Raw genomic sequence first — 24,695 nt, forward strand, 5'->3', positions numbered from 1 at the left:
CTCAGCAAGCACGCGCTGAAGGCTGTTAAGAGCCTGATAAGAGTATCTGACACTGTTCATCGTCCCCCGGATTTAAGTCCTACCTCCTTCCCGTCATTAGATGTTTAGATTGCTCTGTGACTGCAAAGAGGAGGGGTAATAAAAAGAAATCAAAGGGCTAACTACCAGAGAAACGATGATATTTTAACTTGAAAACTGCCCAAGGACAGACTGCATGCTTTAACACACGCAGGCTGTACTCTACCCGTACGGCAATGCCGAGGGAAGTGTATCTGTACCTTATTACCAGAGCCAGACAGAGACCTTTTTGGCAACTCGAAACACTGAAATATTATTGAGCAGAGCCCCTGCCTCATAGGTAATTCCAAATAAAAAACAATACCAAACTATAAAACACAAAACATACATGTATGCTGAAATTAAAATAGCTGCCTTCTAGATTTAAAAAATTCCCCTAATAACTCCCTAAATTACACCACACTGTTAGCATTAATTAAATCTGTATATCATACTCTAATTAAAGGGAAAAAAACTCACCCATAAGCAACTCCAGCTATGGTGCACTTCTTAAACTGCATTACATTGCATGTCAAAGTACCAGTTTTGTCAGAAAATATGTATTTTACCTAAAAAAAGTTTAAAATATCTCATTAAAATTTCAGAGGTCTTTTTAAGCCAGTCTTTTATTGAAGGGAAAAAAACCTCTTACATTATTCTTTCTGTCAATTTTGTTACATTGTAGGGGCACAATGAATGCTATTAACTGACTACTTTCTGCACATCATTAGGGAATATTCTTAACTATTTATTTTAGTATTTTATCAATGAATCGTATATGAAAACTAGTCTCTCAAGCTAGCAGAAAAACTACAGTCATATAGAAATCTGTCTTAATGTGGTTTGAATTTCCACTAGTAAATGGCTCTATAGCTGCTCAACATGTACAAAGCACTAAAACATCTATCAGCATTTCTCAACATAACAATTATGGGATTGGCGATGGCTTGTGATTAAAATTAACTTCATACAACATCTGAATTGGTAAGAAAAAGGATAATTCTGGCTTAAATGACATTTGAAGAGTAAAAGTTAGCAAACAGCAATGTACAAAAAAGAAGAATGCTTTCTTAGCTAATACGTATAAATGAATGACAAATATATACATACATGTGAATATGATATGAATTATAAATCTGAAATTCCTGTTTGACTTATACAACTTCATAAACTAAATTCCTGTTTGACTTATACAACTTCATAAACTAAATTTTCCTTCCTTTCTGGTCAAAAGCTATGAACAATTTCAATACTGGGAGTTTACAACTGAAAAGCTATACTTTACATACTAATTAGATTATATATTGAAGGACATCTCTCTGTGCAATACCTTATCCCGAGAACAGAATATGCATTAAATAATGTTCATTCACTAACAATGAAAATTAATAGTTAGGTACCAACGTATTTATGCCAATCATTCAAAAATGGAAAATTAGGTGCTGTCAATTCATCTGAAGTTACCACATAAGGCAGAAATTACAGGAAATCTGACTTCCAATTCAACATATCAATAAGAAATTTCATTTACCTGGCCAAGTTCCTCATTCAGATTAGATGTTCGAGCCATAGCAGCAGTGTCTGTGGGTTCATAGTGCATGTCAAGATCCTTAAAAAAAAAAAAAGACATCACTGACTACAACTCATAATAAGAGATTGAGTACGATTTTATTTAACTGATGAGCTATGTATGTAACACTCTCATCTCTTGTCATCCCTGACCATTTCAGTTGTTTTCCTAAAATTTACTCAATATGGAATACCATATTTCACAGTAAGGGCAGAACAGCATGGTAGTTAGAGCGTGTCTCTGGAATCAAGCAATCCTTTTACCATCATTCCACCATTTCCTACCCCATTTCCTGTAATATGTGACCTATTACAATATAAGGATTAAATAAGACGATACATGTGAAGTGTTTCCTACGTACGGTGTCTGACACAATGCTTTATGTGAGCTAAAATAACAGCAACTAAACACTGCTCAAATCACTTAGATTTTAAACCCCGGGAAAAATTACTTAAGGGATTCCATCTTGTACCTTGGCCAAGTTTCTTACAGTATATATACCTGAAGTAAAGAACATTTTATTGACAAGCCAGGGTTTACTGATTTTGACATGTCAAATGAAAAGGCAATATCTGATCTCTCCTACATCTGTACGTCAGACTGATCAACATCAGATCTGGAACAGGTGCCTTCTTTTAAGAGGAACAGTAAACAAATGGGCAATGTTCAGACAGCAGTAACTGCAATAGGGATTAAGTTGGAAACCATGTCAAACGAAGGAGAGGAGGATATTTAGTTGGGGGGTGGGGATGATAGAAGTTAGGCACGATAGCCAAGTTCACATATTTTGCAAGGCTGTCATTTGGAAACAGACTAGACATGTTCATAAAAGATCTATTGGGAAGAACCAGGAGAAAAGGAAGGCAGTTACTAATCTCATTTTCACATAAGGAAGAAGCTGCCTGGTAAGGGAGATCTGTCAGGAATGTTGGAAAATCTCTGTATATTAGGAAGGCAGTTGAAAATAATAAGGCTGCTGGGTTTATCCAATACCAAAATTATATAATTACTTGAAGCAAATATTACTTTTGAAAATCCAAATAAAAAATAAAGTGACTGACTAGTTATTTGATTTTCATAATGAGCTACCTTATTGCTTCTGTGAATGGAAAACCTTCTATAAGTTTTAATTGTACTTACACAAATTTTATTACACAATGTTTTTCAGCAACAAACCTCCTTCATGAAATTAGCTATGCCTGCAGCTCATTTCAGATTTCTAAATTACACTGATCTTTACCAATGAATTTAGAGGTTAACGGTTGAAGTGGATAATTTACCATGGAAAGAAAATGAACAGCTGCAAAAGTAGCTTATTTTTTAGAACCCTAATACTGTTCATGTTGAAAGACTCAAGTGATTTTAAAAAATCAAAAGATAATAAAAAAATCAAAATAAAAGAGAAAAACTTTCTGGCAGATTAGGTTTAAAGACTTAATTTACATAAATTCGTTAATTTTAACTTTGGTAAAAATTACTGAAATTTAATTGAAGAGTAACATTTTATAAATAAAACATTTAGGAAACAGATGTCCAGCACAATTTTCTAAGGTTAAAAAAAATTAAGAAAAAAAATTAAAAATAAAAATTTGAACCCAGCTAAAATTGTTTACAGTGTAGAAAAATAAACCACAAAGATGTATAAAACATGATAGGCAGGCTGGTTGCTACAAGTAGTGAATATGGTGCTATTTCTATAGTGCTCCAATGTTTATGAAGTTGTCTGCTATGTCACAAGAGTCCTTTGATCTATATAACTACTGTGACATACAGGTGAAGCATGTTTTATTATTTCTGTATGATTGGCAAGAAAATGTCTCAAAAAAGTCAAGTGGCTTGGCAAAGTTCACACAGCTAGTAAATTATAGAATTAGAACTAAAATCCATTATTTTAACTCTAAACCCTAAGACTCTCCTTTTCCTCAAGACCACTGTGTAACCAAAAGTAGGTTTCCTCAACTACAGACCTATTTTCCCCAGCATGTCTGGTCTGTAAACTTGTGTGATTCTGAGATGAGACTTTGTTACAATTTTCACATGTCAAATGAATTTGTTATTACTATATTAGGTTCAAAAATATTTTGAAATGTCTTGTCAATAAAAAGTAAGGTATAATTAAGACTTTTTTCCCTGAAAGATCAAAAAAATGTATGCTTCATGTAACAAAAACAATAATAAAAGGAAAAAAAGACAAGATGTTTCATGCAATAAAACACAACAATTCATATTTACCCAATTTATGAAGTATGCCTGGGTAAATTTCACCACTTCTAAGGTAACCAACAAGCTGATAGGGATGAGATTATTGAAAAGGATGATGAAGGTCAAGAAGTTCAGTCCAAAATTACTAGCACCACCATCTGTTGGGGAAGGTAAGAAAAAAGCCATTTACAGTTTTACGTTTTATTTGCATTAACCAGAACTTCAGCATAATAATAATTTTCCATATTATACAATATATCTAGAAAATTTGGAAGGAATACTGTGCTGATAATATATCCTCATTCTGAAATACCGTCTTCAAGACAGAACAGCATTATTTGTGTTCAAAATGTTGTGAACCCTATAAAGAACTGCATAAAGGTACTAAAAAGAGAAAGTATTACCAAGTATTTTAAACTCATTCCAAACATGAAGTTTAGAGATATTAGGGTTAGGACTCAGGTAGAATCTCAACCGGGTAGAATCACTTTTATACAAAATTTTGAAAAGCATTCCCAATTTAACGGATGTCTTAAAAGCAAACAAACAACAGCAGCAAAACCAACCCAGGTAGCAAAAACAATGTTGGGCTGAACCCTAGGTACATTCAGCTCTAGGTAAATTACACTCTTCCTCTTTAATAATGTAAATAAATGTTATCCCAGATAAACTGTAAAGTATACGCAGAGACAAAATGATGGCAGTCTTAACAATTCTAATGTTGAAATAGCAAACCAATGACTATTAAAAAACAAGAATCTTGGAATAGCTACAAAGCTAAATCAATATAGTAAAAAACAACTGAAAAAATCAGTTTCGATATAAATTTTACTAGAAATTGTTTTCACACACTTGGAAATTAAGAATTTATTGGTTAAGTGCTCACCAAAAGGAAATGTAAACTTAGTAAAAAGATAAATGATCCAAAAGGAAACTACTTAATAGTACTTTCCCAAAGAAGACTATTAACTCAGAATTCACTGCGATCATGAGTTCAAATGAAAGTACATTCAATTTAAATATTTTAAAAACATGTAAAATAATTTTTGCTGTTTTAAATATACTCAATCTGCTTTCTTTACCAGATAGCTAGCGATGTAACCACTTGCGTTAAAATATTTTAAAAGAGAAAATTAATAAAATTAAAATAACATTAATAAAATAACATTTTATACTATTTTAGAGTACTAACTATTTTTAGGGATTCTGAAATTTTAGAGGTTATAACTTTTTACTTACTTTTACTAGAAATTGCATTGAACAATAAAGAGTAAATGCCCAGTTATCTTGGCAACAAGGTTTTCTTTTTAGAAACAAGAAATTCCAAGATCAGTTGTGAAATAAATACATGTTTTAATGAAAGAAAAAATAAGCACAAGAAGCCCTTTAATGCTCACAGTTTAGGTTGAGATACCAGTCCTTTCCAGAATGCCTTCGATTCCAAATGGCTGAGCCCACAGAACAGACAAGAGACATGGCAATCAAGATACAAAATAAAATCAAAATTTGTACATTTGTAATCCGTTCTACATTTGAGAGTTTAAGTGGTGGACTTGTTGAATTCTGTAAAAAGAAACAAAAGATGAGTAATAAGAAATGTGTACCAATGATCTAGTAATGTGTATCCAGTATTTTGGTGAGGATGAAAAAGTAAGTCACAACTCACAATCTACACATGGTTCAACACATGAGAATTTTATGGAAAACAATCACATGTAATAAACTGTCAAAAGTTAACCACCTCTTTTCCTACACTATATCACCCAATCCTTTTTCTATGATGTAAAACAGCAAGAAAGAAGAGAAGGAAATGCTGTTTCTTTTGTAGACAGCTTTTGCATTGTGGCAGGTAAGATGAACAATGTATTACCTGACTACCTAAGCAAACAGGACAGACTAAGGCATCTAGCATCTCAGTTCCCGATGAGGGGCAGAGAAGGGGACCTAGGCACCCACAGCCAGAGACCTGGAAATTCCAAACTATGAAGACAACATTTAAGGGATCTCTGGTTTCCAGATTTTTTGGTGGCATTTAGTAATTGTTTTACTAAACACAGCAGCAATCTAAGTAGTGCTGGCTATCAAGAATAACAGAGGCAAGTTTCCTGAGCTGTATTTAATGATAAAAAATGATCTGTGCTAACCACGGCATCCACATGACTGAAACTCAAATGTCAAAATCAACATAAAAGGATGATTTATAGAATTCACAGAATAGTTAGGGGTAGAATCATTAACAGCAGTCCTGCTTGCCTGTTGATAACATCTTTGTGCCTTTATGATGTACAAAGGTATCAGCCCTCAAAGCAGATTTCCATTTAGTATCTTAAAACTGAGTTTTCCACATCTATCTAACCACTGAACACTCTGATATTATAATGTAGAGAAGGAGCATCCACAGGCATGTGTAATGTTACAAACGCTAGGATTAAAGCTGATTTAAAACGGCTTAACATAAAAATGCTGCGAAAAAAGTCAACCTAATAGTTGACTACCAACAGTCACAAGTTTTTTTCAATTTTATAAAAAAATAAAGTTCTAAATTTTGATAACTGTAATAAAGTAAAATTATAAGATAAATACTTTAATGCAGAACACATTACACAGACAACTTCTGTCAATCACTGCAACAGTCAGTAAATGCTGCCAATGGACTGGTATACAAAATCATCAGTTGTTCATGCATTGGTGATCTCTGGTGGAACTTTCTAGTGTTCTTGCACAGGGTGAGCCATTTCATAGCCCCACTCACTGAAGAATGAGATCTGGATACAGTGTGGGGCTCAAGGATCTATGACAGATGGTCTGCTATGTTTAGGACTACAGCACTGAGAGCTACAGACAGCATATTTTCAAAAGAGTTGGGTCCAAAAGGTTTTCATAGATAAAAATCCCACCTGCATCAGCTTGGTGTCATGTCCAGTGTAGACAACTATTCCATGAACCCATTGTGTATTTCTCAACTGAGCGCCTCGAAGAAGAATCTGATCTGCTCCCAGGGGAACAGTGCTATGACAGATTATGTTGACATTAGCAATGACATTTTTCAAAATGCTTAAGAATTCTACAGCCACTATATAGTTCCAAGAAAGGTTCTGTTATGAAAATAACCCTTCTCACCTTTTACTATATTTTTAGATAAGAAGTAATTTTCCTACCAATAAGAATAATTTTCTTACACAAGGACAGTTGGAAGGAAGCATTTTAGTTGCTTCTGCTTACCACCAAACCAGCCATTTCCTACAACTTCATTATCCAAGATAGTAGGCAATCGTATGGAACTCAGAGGCTCATTCTCAAACCTGCGGAAAGACTTTTCCTGATTTAGTAAATCCAGTTAGGTTTCTGAGCTATCGGAAAGTAGTAAGAATAGGGGATCTGTTCCCCTTCCTCTACCTTCTTTTAAATTAAAAATAGCTTTGTGTACAATAAAGGTTCAAAAAATTCACAAGGTAAGATAAATACACAGATCTCATCATACAATTGCATTGCCATTTCTGCCCTCCAGAGATTAAGTCTCTATTAAAATCTCCAGGACATTCATTTATCGTATCTGAAGATCAGTTTTCCAAGAACTGTGAATACATTTCCAATAAATCATATGCATCTAAAAGTCTTAAATACTGCTCTGAAATGACAGCAAATCGAGGCTCTCCATTCCATATGACTTAAACCACATCTTTTATGAAAAGGGGTCAAGCTGGGTCTCTTGTGGGGTTTTTGCAAGGCTACCCACTGTGTTAGGCTGTGGGTTCATACAATCTCTCACAGAGCTATCGGAAGTGTACAAGCTATCACAAATACAGTGGGATTCTTAATGGAAACATACTACATAAGGTTTAATGGCTCAAAGATTCCCATCACTACTTCTTCATTTTACTGATTAAAAAAAGCAAAAAAAAAAAAAAAGTCAACTATAAATATTCATGAAAAAAAAACTTCCAGAAAAAGGAAGAAGCAATTACCCCAAGAAAAGTCTTCAGCAACACAGAATTTATTTGTCAGAGGATACAGATTGAGACTGAAGCTTTCATTTCTCTTGGACTTTTATAATCCAGTAGGGGTCTAAGGCCAGTAGTAGCGTGGGCCTGGGACCTTCTTTTAGGAACTACACAAATGTCACTGGCTCAGGTGGAATCAATCCAGATGGGTGGGTAATGACAGCACCTGAAGTCTCCCACTTCAGTGAGTCAGTCCTTAGGAATTAGTGTATTCCAATTTAGTCAAAGAACATAGCAACTTTAACTCTCATCTTCACGTACAACATGCCTTTCAGACCCATCTCAAGATCTGGGGTGCACTTCAGGGGTGGGAGGAGTCCTCAGGCCTAAAACAGGTTTCCAAGAAGTTCTCGGGAAGCTGCTGGATTATGCTCTGGGGCACAAATGTGCCAACTGTTTCTCACGTATCCCATGGCAACTGTCACCTCAGCATTTGTGGTGTGGATTGAGTGCAATTAGATACAAACTCTTCAAAAGAAAAAAATGCTTTTCAATTGCAAGGCCTCAGCAAGAATTAGTTATTACTTTTTCATCAGAGCTGGAATTCCAAAGTCTCCAGCATTAGAGAAGGACCCTCATCCTTAATGGAATCAAACTACATTCACTCTAAACTAAGGGGCTCTGAGAGCGCTGGGTAATCACTGTGAAAGTCAAATGTGCTACGGGCACGAAGACATTGAAAATCTGCTTCCATCTTTCATATCAGTTGAAGCATATCATATAAATTCTATCTGTACCCCAAATCTTGGCACCATCACACAAAGTTTCTCCTTCACTGTGTGGATTTGCTTGGCATCGCTCTGCTGGGGAACTGATAAGAAATGGAAGCTGGCCAGTTAGGAATGTCAGACTATAGAAACATTACTTGTACAAATGGCCAAATCTATCATTAGTCTATAACCATATGTTCACGGAAAGATCACTCTGTCAAAAATTTAGAACGATATAGAACTACTTCAAAAATTACAGGAAAACTTTTGGTGGATCCGAATGAGGAGGCCAGTTCAGGGTATTCAAGTGTCCTTTAGAATTCAAATACTGTAATAATGAAATTACAAAATACTGAAAACACTGATATCTCTTCAGCTGGTGGTGTGAGCTCGTGTGCTTAGCTGCATTTAGTTGGCCACTACTAATGCCTAGTAGAAAAGGAGAAGGGAGGCAGAGAAGACCCCGCCCTTCATGCCAAGTTCTGCCCCATTTCTTTGCTCCCCTTTGTGATAAAACTCTTTGAAAAAGTTGTCTATTTTTCAACTCTTCTTCCGCTATCTAAAACTCACTCTCGTCAGGCTCTGCCTGTCCTAACAGAGATCAAGGATCTCCATTGCTAAATCCAACTGTTAATTCTCAGACTCACTGAATTTGACTTCATTGTACTTGACCATAACAACACGTGATCCACTTTAGTCACTCCCTCTGCCTTAGTACAGTTTCTTTACTCTCTTGGTTTCCATGCTATCAACTTGATCTCAGTCTACGTCGCTGGGCCCTCCTCTATTCCCAACCATAATGCTGGCGGGTGTTGGGACAGCCGTCTTCACTTTTCTAACTGTACCCTTTCACCTTCAGTGATTTCTTCCAATCTCATGGCTTTAAATATCTATGCCAACTACTTCCAAATTTATCTCATGAACCTGGACCTCTATCCCAAACTCCAGGCTTATATGTTTAACTGCCCCCTGACATCTCTGTTTGGACATCACAAACTTATTAAGTCCCAAACTGAACTGTTGATGTTGCCCCTCAAAACACTCCAATGGATCCCGTCTCACTCAGAATAACACCCTTACAATGGCTGACAAAGCCATGATGGTCTGTCTCACTATTATCTCTTAGCCCTTCTTCTATTACCCTCTTCCTTGGTCATTCCACTGCAACCACACTGGCATCTCTGACATTTCATAGTTACTCCAGGCACTTTCCCACTTTCAGATTATGTAACCATACAGCTAATAATTTGCACTGTCTATTCCCTCTGTCTAGAATCTTCTCCCTCCAGATATTCAAATGGCTGGTTTCCTCACCTCCTACTCACCATTGCTCAAATGTTACCTTCTCAACAAAGCAACATTTACCTTCTGCAACCACATTAACTAAAAGTGATTCCCTCCCAAGAACTCCCCATCTCTCTTATCCTGGGCTGTTTTTTCCAAAGCATTTATCACTTTCTAACATGGTATAAAATTTTCTTATTTGCCACTTTATTGTTTGTTTGTTTGCCCTTCCCTTACTGCAAGAAAGTTAGTTCTCAAGGTCAGGCAGATATGTCTGCTTTGTCCATTGCTATCTCCTTAACATCTGCCTGGCCTGCTCAATACAGATTGAATGGATGATGGAAGAGGCAGGAAATGGGAGGGGAGGGGAGTGGAGGGAGAAGGTTAGGAAGCAAGTATAAAAGATGACTATAGATAACATAGCCTAGAAAAGAGCATATGCAATTATACAGAGAAGGAAAGAAATTATCCAGCACAATGAAACCCTGTGGGTAGAGTCTGAGCTCCTTGAGGCATCTAGAGTTTACAGGAAAGCACCCAGGCCATGGACACCAACGGTTAAGCCTGTAAGATAAGTATTCTGGCCAAAGAAGAAACCACTAAACAATGCTCCAGAAGCCTGGTATATCTATGAAAACATTCAACTCCTAGGCTGGCAGGGACCCTGGGGAAGTCTTTAGCTATATCATGCGTACATGGTTAACAGCATTTTCACAAAAGAACTCTGGGTAGATGTAATACATAAATGCTTGAGAAAAAGGGTTTGGGTTATGAAACTCAGAGTACAAGAAAATATGTCCCTAGGTCAGCCATACCCTGCAACACAGTGACGTCTGTGTTTTTATGAAAGACTGGTTTTACATACCTGTGTCCATCAAGCCTTATGTTTCCAACAAAATCGTAGAGATGTCTGTTTGGACTTTCACACTCAATTCTGCCAGAAATTCTCATCAAACTGTCAATGTCTTTTATATCTGATGTTGCTGGTAAGCCCTGTTTAGAAATTTTTAAATAAGCAAAGGGTATATTAAATAAGTTGTGTGTGGGAGGGAGCAGGGAATTCTGAATTCATCCACACCTTAAGATCTAAGACATCCCACTGTTTTAAAAGCAATTATCCCCCTTCTCTTTGTCAAATCGAAATTAGGGGATACCTTTCTCTCCACCTGAACATATGTTTTTAGCAGAAGAATAGCACTGATTTTGTGAAAATTCTAAAATATCTTAAAGAAATTATAAACTACTCTGCAAAGATATTTTGAAAGAAGCCCTCAAAGAACTGTTTGCTTCCAAAAATAAATATTTAGCATTATACAGTCTAAATCTGTCTGCTGAATCTCAGAAAGGGAATGCAAAATAACTAGAAAGGGAATGTATACCCAAAGACAGTGTTATGTTTTTGTTCTTTTAGTCCACTGAGAAGGAAAACTCCAAAACAGTTCCTCCCTCTGGCCACCCAGAACCGGCTGGAACTGAGCAGCCCTCACTTCCTGTGGCAGGTTGAGTTCAGGTGCTGTGATGACAACCTGCTTCTACCACAACCCAACCTTCCCACACGTCATTTTCACCATTTGTGGAGAGCCCACGAGAATACATTTTTTAATGTCCTCTTTAAAACTTTAAAACCCTTACAGTGACTTTCTATCAGGAATGGTATGAGAAATAAATATAGAAATCTAACTGATTCCCTGAGATTAGTGAGACTTTTGGAACAGCAATGGAAACTACGTCTTTTCCATAAGGCAAAGCCAAATAATATGGGCCAGGCGAATGGAAAATAAAGAAGCTAACACATGTGAAAGCACTTAGAACTACCAATATTATCAGCGTGTTGGCTATTACATAAAATATTCAAAATGTTACAATAGTATCTATATGATGCACCACATTTAATTAGGCAAGTAAAACTGAATTTTCCATAATATTTAACTATTTCAGTTTATCAAACCACTTCATTACGGCTCAATGAGAAAATATTTGCAAGCAGACAGAACTGCCTCAACTTAATACTACTAAGAAATAAAGCTACAGGGGTTAGAATGAGCGTCCTCAAAATGTGTCACTTTTGCATGGGGATTATTTTGAACTAAAGGCAATGGAGGTCCTGAAGGTTCAAGAGAAACTACTGTCCCTCCCTTAACCACCTAGAAGAATTTAAATTGGGGATTTTTCCCAGACAAGAGTTATTACCAGAGATAGATTTTATTTAAGTGGACCCATCCATCTGGCAGGGCAAACATCTAATTACCAAATATCTGCTCTTCTTATCATCCTGTGACTGACCCGCCTGTCTTTGGAAGCCCCAGGACCCTTATCCCATTCCTTAGCTCCGAATGGCACATATACGTCATTCTACTTCTCTGTCTTTGAGCTTCTCAAGTATGTGGGGATCCTGTACGCATGAAATTAAATTAGATTTTCTCCTGTTACTATGTCTCATGTCAATTTAATTCTTAGACCAGTCAGAAGAACAAAGAAGGGTAGAGGAAAGTGTTCTTCCTCCCCAACAAAGCTCTCAATTCCATATAAGAGAACAGCTATAATTAAATAAACCTATATTAAATCTTACCTGTCTAATTTTCAGGTTTGTTTCACCATCCAAGTTGGATGTTTCAATGTAGCACATGGCCTGGGGCTCACTGTTTTTTAAAATTGAAAAGCACAAAGATTTAGTGGGGGAAGGAAAGCATAATAACTTATTTATATGTTCAGACTCACTGAAGGCTTTCATTCTAAACAAAGGTTTAGTCGCCTAGTTTCTTGATGTCTTTCATTCTAAACACAAAATGCTGTGAGGCAGGACTCATGCATGACAACTCATGGATTAAATGTTCAGCCAAAAGGACTCCAAAGCAATTTCCTGACAATTAGTACTGATCTTTAAGATAACGTAAAGAATTAGATTTGTCACATTATACTTAAATTGTTCATCATATAGACACAACATAGACTGTATCTGAAATGTAAAGCAGTCTTGTGTCCATATATATCTTCAGCTTGAAAATATCAAGTGAGAGTTCATGCTCATAGACCACATGTAAACTGATTAAATGGTAGATTAGAAAATTTCAGATTGTTGCTTCTATAAACTTGCATTTACATGTTCAGATTATATCGTATTGCATCCTTAAAAAAGATGAATAGCATCATATGGACCATAATATTTAAATTGTAAGGCTACTTTAAAAAACTGTATGAACAGATTTTACAATGAAAGTGAATATACACTTTCTTCCCCCTATTTTTCTGTTCTATTTCTTAAAGTTGCTTCAGAGATTTGTGTGGCAGCAAAAGCTACAACTAAAATCAGCCAACTTGGCCCTGTTGCTCCTTGACTTGAACCTATAAGATCTGTTCTTTGGGTCCCCACCAGAGTGTTTCAGTCAAGTTTTGCGTGCAGTGACCGGTGTAAGGCGCCCGTGCTCTCCAGTTTTATCACAGGCACACACCCCTGACTGTCTTATAGCCTGACCTCTCACATGCTGACTTTACTGTCTCAGCAATTACAGTCAGGTGAGTCTGCAGCCCAACTGTATGATCTGATCCTCAACTATAAGGAAAAGCATTATGAAGTTAAATCAATCTTATTAGCATGTGCTTATATAAAAAGCCCAATTAATTAAATCATATAAGTAATTACGAATGTAATTTCTGATAAGCACGTATACTCACAGTTAGAAATTTCTAAGTCACAAACACCTGGAATTTTCTAATCAACTTCCAATTTGTACATGTGTAAAGCAGACGATTCTGAGTTTCAGAAATGAGCACACAGCTTAGTTTTATGGCTTGAAGACTTGTGAAAAGTACTGAAACACATGGTCATTAATCAAATATTTTACAGACTCATTTTAAAGTCTTTGCAAGTTCTTTAATTTTCTCTATGGGCTTTTTTTTTCTCTTCTTCCATAAAGGCTGATACTTTTCCCCAATCGGATAAGTTTTTCAATATTTATATTTTCACTCTATCAATTAATTAAGGTTTTATTTTTTTATTACTGTCACAATAAAATTTGGTTCTGGCAATTGCTCCCAATTTGTAATTTACTTATGTATAAATTTGAAATAAAAATGGTTTATAAAATTATAAAACACACCTTCTGATAATACAGAAGCACGGTGACAAACAAATGCTAAATTAACAATGCCAATTCCATATTTTGACAGTGAAATGCATTAAATTCCTACTGATCAAAATAACCAAGGCCATTCTCATATCAATAGGAGAATACTGTTTTAATTCTATCTTTTTTTCCATAAAATAACTTTTCTAGGACCTTAAATATCTAGGAAGTTAGAAAGTTAAATAGCTGGCTTCTGTTTGAAGTGAGGCAAAATTCAGAACATTCTTCATCTCTTATGACAAATATTATTGAAGCAGTTCTTGACAATGTTACAAAAAGGCAGCAAGAAATCTCAGATAAGGAATCATGCTAGGTAATTATTTCAGCAAATTATGATAACATTCAAAACACAAAGTACAGGAGGGCAAAGCAGGCTTTTTGATTATTAAGTGGAAAAATGAAACAAGATGCATATCACAATACAGACACTACTAGACAGCTGAAATTTATCAGAGTAACGTGCATTTTGTCACTAGTTACAAATGGGATAAAAATGGATCCCAAAGCATGCGGTACCAAATGTACAACATCCAGCTTTGTGCAGGGGGTCCTCTGTAAACCCTATACAAGCCCAAATTATAGTCATAACTGCTGAAGGGGTTCTATTGAACTTACAGAAAATTTCAAATTTAAGGCAAATGTTTAAAAATGTAAAAATTTCTCGATAACTGTCTTTCATGTAAATTTTAACACTGTTCAAAACAATATCCTGGAGAGGTAATAAATGAAGCCTTAGTATTTAGGCAAGTTGTTAAGTATAAATACATAGTCATGACGCCCAGGAAATTAAAATCTACCTTTACTGGCAGGCCTCATGGGCTCTGGCTCCTATTGATAACAATAGGAGCTGAATTTGCCCACTTGAGGGAGGAACATCATTCAACAAGGTATTCAAAAACGGCCTTTGAAACATCTGTGAAACATCCATCACCAAGAAGTATAAAATGTTTGTGTTTTAAAGGGAGAGATACAGAGCTCAACCATCTTTGGGTGCAAACTGTTTTCTGGTGTAGGGTGAGGATCCACATACACACATCCTGTACAACTCAGTGGTTCTAACCTTGAGGACAGGCTGATGAGATCTGCTGGGAGATGTTCCCCATTGGTCACTTTCACTATTTCCCCTACTGCCACCTACAGGTCCCAGTTTAAAATAATCAAAACGGAAAAAAAATGAATAACAGAGAAAAACAAACAAACAAATGGACAAAAGAGACAGAAAGTTTGAAATTATTACAGAAAATAATACATGTTAATAAAAAATGTCTAATGCCAATTTTTTCAAAACTTATTTTGATCAGGTCTAAAGGCACAAGAAAACAGAATATTTATGGATTATTTATTTGCTTTTAAGCCCAATTTTCAATTTTTAATGCAGAGGCTTTTGAGTTCTAAAATTTTACTCACAAGCATTTCTGAGCAAATTAAATAAAAACATATTTTACATAGAGAGCTACTTTATGTTAAGGATTTTCCTTTCTCTAATTCCTCACTCTCTTGCCATCTATTGTAAGTCTACTCCTACCCAGGAAGAAAAGAAATAATGGTGGAAACTATTTTTAGGAAAAACAAAGTATACTATATTATTTCTCCCCCCACAACCATACTAAAAAAAAAACTTCAAATTTTCTGATTTCAAAACATTTTCCAAGTTAATTGTATAAATATCCCAATAAATGTAATGTAAAGCTGCAAAGGCATGGATCTTGGGAAGTTAGAAGTCATAACTGCAGCCTTTTGAATTATTTAATATTAATAAAGTCTTGATAATGAATTGTTTGGGGAGGGTAAGCGTCTGAATCCAGGAGAAATTTTTCAGAGAAGGTGTGAAATAGATATGCTAAGAACCTGTTTGGAACTGAACTAGTAGCTTGAGTTATTTTACTGTATTTTATACTTTCTAAACCCATATACATATTTTTCATTATATGGTAAAATTTTGGTTTCTTCATTTCAAAATGAAAATCAATGAAACAGTAACTTTTAACCATGTTCACGCATTAATTTCAAACTACTTCAAAGAACATGAAATATTAGCAATTAATAATTTTTAAAAATTTAGAAATTAAAATATCATAAAGTGTTGTTTATGCTTTTTTGCTAAACGGTGCTTGCTTGCCAGAGAGAAGTATCATGTCCTTATTTTGATAGCGGACAGTGTAGTATAATGAAGATACTAGATTAGAAGTTAGGTATTCCAAGCCTGACCTAGTTATTGGCTAAAGTGAAATGACTAAAAATAAGACAAAGTCAAAAATTTATCTTTCTGTTAAATGATGGCAAAGGCTTCTACCTACTTTTTAAGGCTAATATAAGTTCAAAAGAGCCAAGGAACGCAAAACTCTTTTGAGAAAAAAAAATTTAAAAAACCAACAAAAAACCCCTGAATTTTTTGCCACATGGATAGCAATATTTAACTGCACAAGCTTTATACTTTACTTTGATTCTACTATAACAAAAAGCAATGAATCAGATAATTTTTAAAAATTTTAAATGATTATTTTAATCATCTTTGAAGGAAGTTAACCATGGTGGATGCTATATTAAGATATAGAAACTATTCTCATCTACCAATATTGATAGTCACCACTAAATGTCTTTAATGTTGAGAAAATAAATCCTGCAAAAATGTTCTGAAGTTTAAGAAATATAAGCATAGAGCTTATTGGGAGTTTGGATTGGATAGGGGCAGATGAAAAATATTTTGAAAACTTTCAACTTAGAATTAAATATAAAGTCAAGGCAGTATAGTCAATTATCTTCATATTTTTGAGCACAAAAATTTAAAAATTATAATTAATGTATCAGCATATGATGGTCTCTATGATAAGTTATGTCTCTAGGAAAAGTTTAATCAGGAAAACATCAATAGTTTCTTAAACTGCTGTGGTCCACCATCCATTAAATGTATCAAACTTTTACTTAACATCACCGAGTGTACATCATTCTGTTGGTTAGTCATTCTTAAAACTTAAATGAAAGATTATCAATTTAAACAGAAAGGAGAATTGGGGAATATTAGAGTTTGATCATTTAATCCGTCTTCCTCACTCCAAAAGACATGAAGTCAAAGGCCTGAGAGATTCAGTATTTCGTTCAAAGTCACCAGGCCAGGATAAGAACCCTAGCGTCTGCCTCCTAAGCAAAGCTTGCCAGGACCTGAAACAACGACAGTAAGTTCACTGTGGAACCATTCTCACAGGGACCATCACCTTCATCCTTCAGTTTCAGAAACTTGCCCTAGAAGCAAAGGGAACTAATAGCAGAAAGGCTGGTTTAAAAACCAACCTATTAATTTTAATCTTTCTGGGAAAAAAAAATCTTATAAGTAAGTGGCACCAAAAGCTCCCAACTATAAAATATGAAAATGTAACTACCTATAGTTACTTCAACTACCTGTAGACTTATATCTGGTGAACTCTTACTTGCTCAATTAAGTTTCACTAACGTGTCATAAATTCAATCGGTTTAAATAATGACCTGATTAAACAGATTTTGAAAAAAGGACACTGTCCATATTTATATGTGGATTTTACAAATAAAACTGTCCAAGGAAATGGTGATAAACAACCTCTAAAATAGTAAAAAACATTTTCTTAATTTATATTAGGACTAGTTTTACAGTTTTTAAATCTAAAACCATTTGAAAGTCACATTCTTTAAAGTGCTAACAGTGCCGTCTGTTCTGAATACTAATTCATGACTACCTTAAATATGAGCAAGACAAAAATTATCTAAATTCAGTAATAGAAAGAACTTAAAAGAAAGAACAAAGTGCTTTAATTTTTTTTTGGAAGAGCATAATATTTCAAAAGATATGATAAAAAAATCATTTATCCATTTTCTTGTACCAATGCACCATAAAGACAGAAACTTTGGAGGGATACATGAACGCATCATAAAGGAATTTATCATGAACAAGGATTGTAAGATAAAATCAACAGAACCAAATCCATGTATTATATAACATAAATGATAGGAAATCTTATAAGAGTTAGTAGTCTACACAAACAGATCTGGACACATCCACAGGAAGAGTAGACTCTTAACTGTAATTATAATTTCTGAATTATATAGTACCTATCACTTATTCTATATGGCAAACATGAAAGAGTCCTTTAAGTCCAATCAATTTTTTAACATTTAATTCAAAATCATTAGAGAGGTTTAAAATTCTTCGTTTATTCCTTATTTCCTTGGAGAAATCATAAGGTCAATGCAGGGTAGAGAAACCATCCTCTACACTGTTTGAGCATCAGTAGGTATCTCTACCTTGATGAGAGAAGTACAGTGTCAGCAGGTATATACTCTTTGCCTTTTATTATAACTATATCTCCAACATTTACCTGAAAGAAAACTGGGAATTGGTTAATTATATGCATTGAATATAGTTACAAATATATAACCCATTGTATTTAAGCATAGAATACAGTAAAAATGGTTATTGGCAAACAAGAACCACTTATCTTTACAAAATGGCATAAAATTATTTAGGAGTGAGGCCAAGGATGAGACAATCCTTTAAAAAACAAACATTGTATCTTTATTGTACCAGCTATATAACTTAGCTTAATAAAAAATAAATTTTATCCATTCTGTCTACTTAATTGACATCTCATCTTCTCATTACTCTTCCCCTATGATATAAAAATAAAAAGGAGGAACTTACCAAATGAAATCTTTACCCTGTTTAAGGAAATGTCAAAACTACTGGAAAGACTATCATATATATGTATTACTCCTCAGGTGACCTTAGTTATAGTTCATAATTTAGAGAGGAAGGAAATGAGTCTTAGATTAAGTTATTTCCCAAGATCACAGAGGAAGAGCTTAGACTCAGACCCACATCTGACTGTCTGCAAAGCCTGATTTTGCATAAGCAAATATCGTGAAATGATTACTGTATTTTAAATAAAAAAAAAAACAACTTAGTCTCTATCTCATTTTACTACCTGTTAGCATTTTTTGTGAGCATGGTCTGAAGACAAAGTAAAGATATACTGTGTCCAGAAACTTAGAAATAATTTAAGGGATAGGTTTGTCACAGAGCATTTGGCCAACAGTGTAACTCCAACTAATTAACAAGCTGGCTTGCTGACCAGTAAGTTAAGGCCACACTCCCATTATATTATGAAAGTTGCCCTCACTCTTAGTAGCCAAATGAAACTAGAAGCAAGTTTTAAAAATTAATCAAGAGAAGAAAAGCCCTTTTGGGGGGGCGGGGATGTTTAAAGCCTTTAAGTTCTCTCTCCTCCCTACTTTTCCTTGAACCCCAAAATAACACATTACTTAGGGGGAAAGGGAGGAAGAGAATGATGTCCTCAGTGGGAATCACAATAAGAGACAGCCCACTGTGGTTTACTTATATACTTGGGGAGGAACAGGTTATGGAATGTTAGAGGGGATCTTCTCATCTATGGTATGTATGCTGGTTATCCAGGTAGGGAAACTCTGAAGGCCTTGATTCAAAAGAGATTTATTTCAGATGAAATCTGGATTATCCGAAATTGACAAATTGTCAGGGACCTTGGAATCGAACACCTTCTTCCTCAAAAGAGGGCAAACTGGGAAAATGAAAAAACAGCAAGTATAGGTATAAACCGGCCCTTAAAGAAATGTATGATGATAATACTCTGATAGCACCCACTGAAAGCAAGATAAAAAGAACAAAGTTCTCTGCAGCCAGGGCACGTAGAGAGAACGCTACCCAGGTTACCATTTAATTGCCCCTGAATCACCTCCTGTGTGTTAACGTTTGCTCTCCAATCAGACTGTATGCTTTATAAAATCAGGATCATATTTGTCTATATTACAGTGTTAGGGATTTTGGTAAGTCTGTTAGACTCCAATTGCACTGTTTTCCAACATCTTTATTCATTTTAAGACAAAAGAAAGGCTTACGGTTATTAAACTGAAAACTAAAAGCATCTTATATGGTCTAACGTGGTTACCCCAGTGGCTTAGGAAAACCAAGGGTTCACTGAATGCTAAAGTAGTTCTCACAGCACTGTGAGAAGAGCAGGGAACTTCCTCCTTCTGATGCCTAAGTTTTAGCTCACTTTCTCAAAAAACCTCTTTCTTTTGGGGTTCTGAGCTCCTAATGCGGCATTTGTTCCTGTTTCCAGCCTGATGCATACACAGGAACAGCCAAGAGAAAATCAAGACCGCAAAAATTCTTTGACCACATGTTCTAGTTGGAGGAACATCATGACAAAGCAGTTTTAGTCCCCAAAATACTGAAGTTTAAAAAAAAAAATTTTAGGGCTTCAGGCCACTACCTTGAGCCTTCTCAGGTCATTGACGTTAGTCATTACAATTGAGGATTATGAAAAAGGGTAAGCTTATCAAGCTGTAATAGACTGACTGAAAACCTGATTTGTCTAATTGCAGGCCCCAGCATACTTATTTATATTTTTACTCAGGAATTTTTGTAGATGTGAATTCTTAAGCAAAAGAAATATATCTCATGGTGGAAACTTCATGTATTAAAGTGGCTGAACAGAGTGACGTTTATACATGCATACAGCCCACCACTCCATGCTTATCTACAAAGCCAGGAAAATGTGTTGATTCTGAGATTCTTCACCTAAATTCTATCTATGCAACTATCTCCAAAACATGTGAACAGTCTCAGCTGCATGTCAATCTTAAGAACTGATCTTTGTGGTAAGAGTAATGAAAGGCAGCTGTTTACTTTCAAGAGTGGGGATGCAATGCCTTGTATAGGGCCTTTTTATCATTTTTATTGGAGTCTAGTTGATTTACAATGTTGTGTTAGTTTCAGGTGTATAGCAAAGTGAATCAGTTATACATACAAATATATTCACTCTTTTAAAAATTCTTTTCCCATATATGCCATTACAGAGTATTGAGTAGAGTTCCCTGTGCTGTACAGTAGGTCCTTATTAGTTATCTATTTTATTTATAGGGCTTTGTAATATTTTCTTAGCAAACCATATACTGGGCAACTTAATCTTGTGCAACAGAGAAAAGGCTTCAGATCAACAACTGGAGGGATGAACTGTTAGTGTCTGGGAGCTGAAGCTGGATGGACATGTGCAAATTTGTAGGTCCTTTGAGAAACATTAAAAAGCAACCACAGAAGCCACACACTCAGAATGGCCAAGAAAGAAAGAACCCTGAACTAAAGCCCATCTGCACTAAGCTTTATCATATTACATTGGCATGTGGATCAGACTCTTGGTTTTGGTTTATTGATCTTAGTTTTAATTGCACAAAATGTTACATAAGCTAAACAAAAGACCTGCCTTACAATCTGGCCAGCACAACAAGCCAGCCTGCTTTCACGCCTGTCCACTTAGCGTTCAGTAAACCATTTCTCCACAGCTGGCATCTTAGTGTACACTGTCCCATTCTTTTCACCTCTGATTATTCTATGACACAGGAATCCTCATATGTCTTGCCTGCCATTGTGAGCTCACTGCTTGGCACATACACTCTGTAAGTATTTGTTAAATGATGGTAGAAAATTTTTCTGTCTTGCCACAGTATCTGAAATTACAGCTTTTACTTGTCACAAAATATACTAGAGTGTAGAATGTCATAATTTATTTATAAATGCTTTCCCTACTGTTGGATATCCTTGTATTCTAACTTTTCACTATTACAAATAATGTTAAATGATAATTTTTATACATGTACAGGTATCTCCTTACTTTATGATTATTTTCTTAGAATAAATTCCCAGAATCCCCCCCTGCCACCTTTTTTTTGGTGGTTGTCAGTATGAAGGCCTAAATTGCTAATCCACAACAGTATATGAACAAAAGACTTCATAAAATTCTGAAATACAAGTTTTTTTCCTTGAATAGATAGCAAATGAGGCCTCAATATTGTTTAAATTTGCAACTTTTATTATTAGGTTGAATATTATACTGAGTCTGGTTGCTTATTATATTTCTTCTTACTTTTTGCCAACTTTTATTGCCTATCTAGATAACAACAATTTCAATCTTTTGTCATATTTGGTGCAAAATATTTCCATATTCTCTCTGCTTATTTGTGTGATGTGTACTAGTTTTAAATTTTATATAATCAAATACCATAGATCCTTGAGATCTTGATCTTGCTCTTCTCCAAAGAGTTAAGGTCTTTATTCTATTTGTATGTTTCTCAAAAACAATGTTTTAACATTTTCTTCTAGCCAGTTGAAATTTATTTTAGCGTAGGCTGTGTCTTAGATATAAACTGTATTATTCTTGAAACTGCTAATCTGTGGTCCTAACATGATTTATTTTATTTTATTTTATTTTTTAAATAAATTTATTTATTTATCTTATTTATTTATTGGCTGTGTTGGGTCTTTGTTGCTGCACACGGGCTTTCTCTAGTTGCCGTGAGCAGGGACTACTCTTCATTGTGGTGCGCAGGCTCCTCACTGTAGTGGCTTCTCTTGTTGCAGAGCACAGGCCCTAGGCGCGCGGGCTTTGGTAGTTGCGGCACATGGGGTCAACGGTTGTGGCTCATGGGCTCTAGAGCGCAGGCTCAATAGTTGTGGCGCATGGGCTTAGTTGCTCCGCGGCATGTGGGATCTTCCTGGGGTAGGGCTTGAACCCATGTCCCCTGCACTGGCAGGTGGATTCTTAACCACTGTGCTACCTAGGAAGTCCCCTAACATGATTTATTAAATAATCCTTTTATCAGTGATTTTTGCCTCCTTTATAAAATATTAAATGAGCTTTAAGGCATCCTATTCTATTTTATGCTATTTACCAATGTGTATTTTGCAACAGATTCACACAATTTTAATAACTTCTGTTTTCCATTTTACTTATATTTAATCCTTGCATACTGTTAATTTTCCAAAAATATTCTTCTATTTTCTCAGCTGTTTATTTTTGAAATTACAATGAATAATTTAGTCAACTCTTGAAGAAAAAAAAAAAGATAATTTCCCTGGTTATACTACATCATTGCTTTTGAACAAGTGGTACTTTTTTTTCTAAGAATATTACATATTTGTCTATTTATGTGAAACTTTAACACCTAAAGTTTTTATGTTTTCTTTACAATGGTCATATATATATTTCAAGTTTACTTGTAAGCATCGCACATGCCATCAGGCATGAAATCTCTTTTTCACTGTATTTTTCTAAATTGCTATTGCTGAAAAAAGAGTGATGTCAATTTCTGAATATTTATCTTGCATTCAACACTGAACCAAGTTTTATTAATTCTAATTAATTAAGTGTATACTTCTAGTTATTAAGTAACATCAGCTCATTTTGGCTGGATGACTTTTGGCAACACTTTACATTCTACCCTTCTGTATCTCAAAGTGGGATGCCCAGGGAAGATGTGGCACTCATCTCCAAGACAACTGAGAATGCTATCATTATGCAAAATCATAGGCTGCTAATTTAATTATTTTGTCTGTGAAAAATTGAAAAAATAAGTTGAAATAATCCAATCAATCTTGGAATAATGACTGTCTATTAGGAAAATAAAACATTTTAACAGGTTAATTTTAGAGTGAAGTAGTAGATGGTTATCTCCTGACTTTACAACTGTTTATTTTCTAGCAAGCACTCTAGGTAAGAAGAAACTGATATATCAATTTATTAGGATATGTATTTATGTTAATTACCCTGATAAACCTAGTAAATGAAATATATTTATAATAAAATTCAATTTATCGTACTTGATTATACCCTACTTGTCCCGGCTCTAAAGTGTTTAAATCCACAAGTACTATACAAGAGCATAAAAGAAACTTCTTTTGAAGCAGTAAATTGAGCTTTTTTGTTTTTTTTATCTTGCTCTGAGAAAGAGGTGACTATCACAGGAATAAGGAAAGCACAAAGTATTTTCCTCTTTGTTACTTGTCAAAGACCAAAGAGAGAGAGAGTAGTGAGTTTTCAAATATCCAGAAAAGATGTCAATCTCTAAATCAGTAAATCTCACTGATTTAAAATCAACAAAAATGCAATTAATTCAGGAGGAATCATGTTCCCTGTGGGAGTACAAGGTGATTATGAACATCACAAGGTAGAATCAAGGGCATGGCCTTTAACTGGGAAATACCAGAGTGCAAATAAACTGAGTATGGGTTACACCTCTGGGGTCCTCACAATCTCTGAAAACAAAGTCCCCTGGGTAGAATGGCCTCGACTCCAAAAGTCTCTTACCAAGTTATAAAGGTTATTCACTTGTGGATGACTGGAGGTTAAGTGATCTTCCAGAACTAAGCAAGAACCAACAATCATTGCTTACCTTTTGAAACTGAGGTCTGAAAAGCATATGAACACTTGGATAGCACTTGCTAAATTGTGACTCAACTCAATAACTGCCATGTTAGAGAAAATTAACTTCCTGATGGAACTGCTTTCCAGCTCACTAGATGATATTTAGTTAGTAAAACTTTTTTAAAAAATGAATTATCAGTGTGTAAGTGCGATTAGTCACAATGTATGAATTTGAAGTAAAGTATACAAATGTGAACTATCAGAATCTAATTTCTGTTTTACTTGGACAGTAGATGATTAAAGCAAAAAATTACAACACAAAACAGTCCACGGTTAAATGAAATCTATGAAAACAGTACTCAAAATATACAATGAAAGAAACAAAAAGTTCTATTACTTTAAGATAACAGTCTTTCTAATATATTGCAAATTATTAAAATGGAAGTGACTAACTGAAGATTCCACGTACATTTACAACATTAATTACTAAATAGCTTTCATATAAGTGGAATCCTTGACATTTGCTTATATTATATACAAAA

The 24,695-nt window shown here is 35.0% G+C and overlaps 1 protein-coding gene across 4 annotated transcripts in view; it reads right to left on the reverse strand.

Annotated features, from left to right (window-relative positions):
* Positions 1 to 24,695, reverse strand: part of ATP8A1 (ATPase phospholipid transporting 8A1) — a 220,683-nt gene that overhangs the window by 141,863 nt on the left and 54,125 nt on the right. For 2 of the 4 annotated variants that reach the window (XM_057729004.1, XM_057729005.1), the window contains 8 exons: positions 15,009 to 15,082; positions 12,394 to 12,463; positions 10,690 to 10,817; positions 6,727 to 6,838; positions 5,227 to 5,392; positions 3,860 to 3,987; positions 1,589 to 1,666; positions 538 to 626 (listed from right to left, as the gene is read on the reverse strand). In XM_057729004.1, coding sequence (XP_057584987.1) covers positions 538 to 626; positions 1,589 to 1,666; positions 3,860 to 3,987; positions 5,227 to 5,392; positions 6,727 to 6,838; positions 10,690 to 10,817; positions 12,394 to 12,463; positions 15,009 to 15,082 — 845 coding nt within the window. Of the gene's footprint in view, positions 1 to 537; positions 627 to 1,588; positions 1,667 to 3,859; positions 3,988 to 5,226; positions 5,393 to 6,726; positions 6,839 to 10,689; positions 10,818 to 12,393; positions 12,464 to 15,008; positions 15,083 to 18,220; positions 18,295 to 24,695 lie in introns of all 4 variants that reach the window. The other 2 variants (XM_057729006.1, XM_057729003.1) reach the window with 1 other exon arrangement.

Source organism: Hippopotamus amphibius, chromosome 3 (assembly GCF_030028045.1).
Source record: "Hippopotamus amphibius kiboko isolate mHipAmp2 chromosome 3, mHipAmp2.hap2, whole genome shotgun sequence".
In the NCBI taxonomy this organism is placed as follows: Eukaryota; Metazoa; Chordata; class Mammalia; order Artiodactyla; family Hippopotamidae; genus Hippopotamus; species Hippopotamus amphibius.